Source organism: Otolemur garnettii, unplaced genomic scaffold, assembly GCF_000181295.1.
Source record: "Otolemur garnettii isolate 467f Iridium unplaced genomic scaffold, OtoGar3 scaffold00080, whole genome shotgun sequence".
NCBI classification, from domain to species: Eukaryota; Metazoa; Chordata; class Mammalia; order Primates; family Galagidae; genus Otolemur; species Otolemur garnettii.
Window position 1 is genome coordinate 239,930 of NW_003852475.1, and position 2,726 is coordinate 242,655.

The following is a 2,726-nucleotide window of genomic DNA, read 5'->3' on the forward strand; positions in this document are numbered from 1 at the left end:
TAACAATTTCTTTGAGGGGGAAAGCAGAGACTTTCTCTGTCACCCTGGCTAGAATATAGTGGCGTCATCATAGCTCACTGCAACCTCAAACCTCCATGCTCAGGTAATTCTCCTGCCTCAGCCTCCCGCGTAACTGGGACTACAGGTGTGTACCACCACACCTGAATAATTTTTCTATCTTTTGTAGAGATGAGGTCTGACTTTTACTGAAGCTGGTCTTGAAGTCTGACAAGCAATCCTCCTGCCTCCCAGAATGCTTAAAACATAAGCCATCACAAGCCATAAGCCATCAAGCCATAGGCCAACAACTTCTCATTAAGCCTCACAACAATCCTGAAGCATGAATAACATCTCCACATTTTACAAATGAAAAAACTGAAATTCAGAAAGGTTACATCACTGAATGATATCACAAAGTTAGAAATCAGCACAGTCAGAATTCATATTCAAACAAGCAGATTCCAATATTCATGATCCTAAGCACAAAAATTATTCCTCTAGTTAAACCCATTAATGTTGCCCATAGGATATAGTTCAAGTACATTAACATAACCTAACAACATTTTCAATGCTCACTTCTTTCCACCTCATTCTCTATTGCTTCAGGCACAATGGCTGTATAGCTCCCTGTCTCTCTTACTTTAAAGCTGCCCTGCATACTGGCGCCTCTGCCTAAAACAACTCAGTCCACATACCTCATCCAGCTAATTCCCATTTTATTCTTCAAGCCTAAGCTTAAACATTCATTCCTCAAGGACTTTCCTGAAACCTCAAACTAGGTTAGCTACTTTTTGATTTAAGCTCAGAGCATCCTGTTCTTTCCTTTTTCTAACCACCATCACACTTATAATTATTTCTTCAATGTCTTCCTTTCCACAACATCTAACAGCCTTGAAGTCAGGGAATTTATTTTTCTTATTTGCAAGTGTATTTTCAGTGCTTAGCAAAGATTTTTACATGATAGTTGATAGTTGCTCATTAATGAATAAATTATGACAGAAGGGAAGAAAAGAAATACTAAGGAGGATATTTGCAAATTAGGCAGTCAATGTCAGAAACTAAGATGATAAAGGTCAGAACATTTACTTTTTGGTAAGGTTGAAGTGGTGACTGTGAAAATGAGCTCAAGGAATGCTTCTGGGTACAAGGTTTGCTTTGTATCTTGAACTACTATGACCACAGTCACAAAAATTATTTCAACTGTACAATTAACACTAACAAACTTTACTGCATATGTTATATCTCAGTGAAAAGAGTCACAGAGGGAGAAAGGAAAAAAGAAAGCAGGATTTCCTAATGAGATAAGCTTCAAACGTAGAGAAATAGTATGGGTCTGAATAAAGATAAGGGAGAGGCTCAGTGCCCGTAATACAGTGGTTATGGCGTCGGCCACATACACCGAGGCTGGCAGGTTCAAACCCTACCCAGGCCAGCAAAACAACAGCAACTGCAACAACAACAAAAAAATAGCCAGGCATTGTGGCAGGCGCCTGTGGTTCCAGCTACTTGGGAGGCTAAAGCAAGAGAGTTTCTTAAGTCCAAAAGTTGGAGGTTGCTGTGAGCTGCAATGCCACAGCACTCTACCAAGGGTGACATAGTGAGATTCTGCCTCAAAAAAAATAATAAAATAAATAAAGATAAGAGGGAAATATCTCTAGACATACTAAGGTGGAAGTAATTATCACATTGAGGGCCCTAAGATTCAATGGATATGGAAAAGTAAATACTGCTTGCTGACATGAGAGGGCTCCAAGTTTCTTCTGAGGTGGGGAAAGCAGAGAGTTAAAGCAACAGGGAAAGGGGCCCCAGAGAAGATATTTCTATTATGAAGAGGTTGAGGGTATTAGGTCTATATAATAAGAGTAAAATTGCAGAGAGTACAATCATTGAATAAACTAATTTTTGAAAGAAAATGTTATTTATCTATACAAATCATAAAAACATACCTTTGTTGCATATGTAGGTTTTTCTATTGCTTCGTCACCAATGAAGAAGTCTAGGTCATCAACACCTTTCATCACCCTCCGTTGCGCTTGATCACCTACTTTTGCTGACTCCTTTATGGCAATACCTTTAAAATAAGTTATTCGGACATGTAAAAAGAATTTGTCTTCAAAGGAGATGAACTTTCAACTTACACTTCCTCCATTATAAAGTGTTATAAATCAAAACATGGCCTACTATGTAAATTGTCAAACTAATGCATAAAGGTCATAAGAAACTAGGAATAAAATTCATTTTACACAGTGAAATCACAACTTCCAGGAAAGAGACATGGCCTCAAAAGCAAAAAGCCAAAGAAAAAGGAGTACTGCTGTGGGAATGTTTCAGTTACATATTTTTTAAACCTATGAAAGATCTTTTGATTCTGAGTACAATTATAATTCAGCTAAGTAGACATCTGCTTGATGGACAATTAGAAAAACTGAAAAACACTAACAAAACAAAAAGAAAAACTTCCAGGAGAATTTTTCAAAACAAATTCTCTTCACATCTCTATATATTTCACTGTTGTGCTATAGTAGTTTAAATGTAATAGGGATTTGCTAAACTTTAAATACATATGCAAAAGGAAATCTCAATTCATTTAGGTAAAATCTACAACAATCCCCTTAAAACGTAGTTTCAGAGCGACACTTATTATATAAGTTTCAAATAAATTTTAAGTGTCTGAATTTTTCTTCAATCAAAATAATTATCTGAATGTATTTACATTGGCATTCAAC

At 36.6% G+C, this 2,726-nt stretch overlaps 1 protein-coding gene across 1 annotated transcript in view; it reads right to left on the reverse strand.

Moving 5' to 3' along the window:
- LOC100948324 (actin-related protein 3) overlaps positions 1 to 2,726 on the reverse strand; it is a 71,544-nt gene that overhangs the window by 43,835 nt on the left and 24,983 nt on the right. The window contains 1 exon segment of the mRNA XM_023515850.1: positions 1,947 to 2,071. Within this exon segment, the coding sequence (XP_023371618.1) occupies positions 1,947 to 2,071 (125 nt within the window).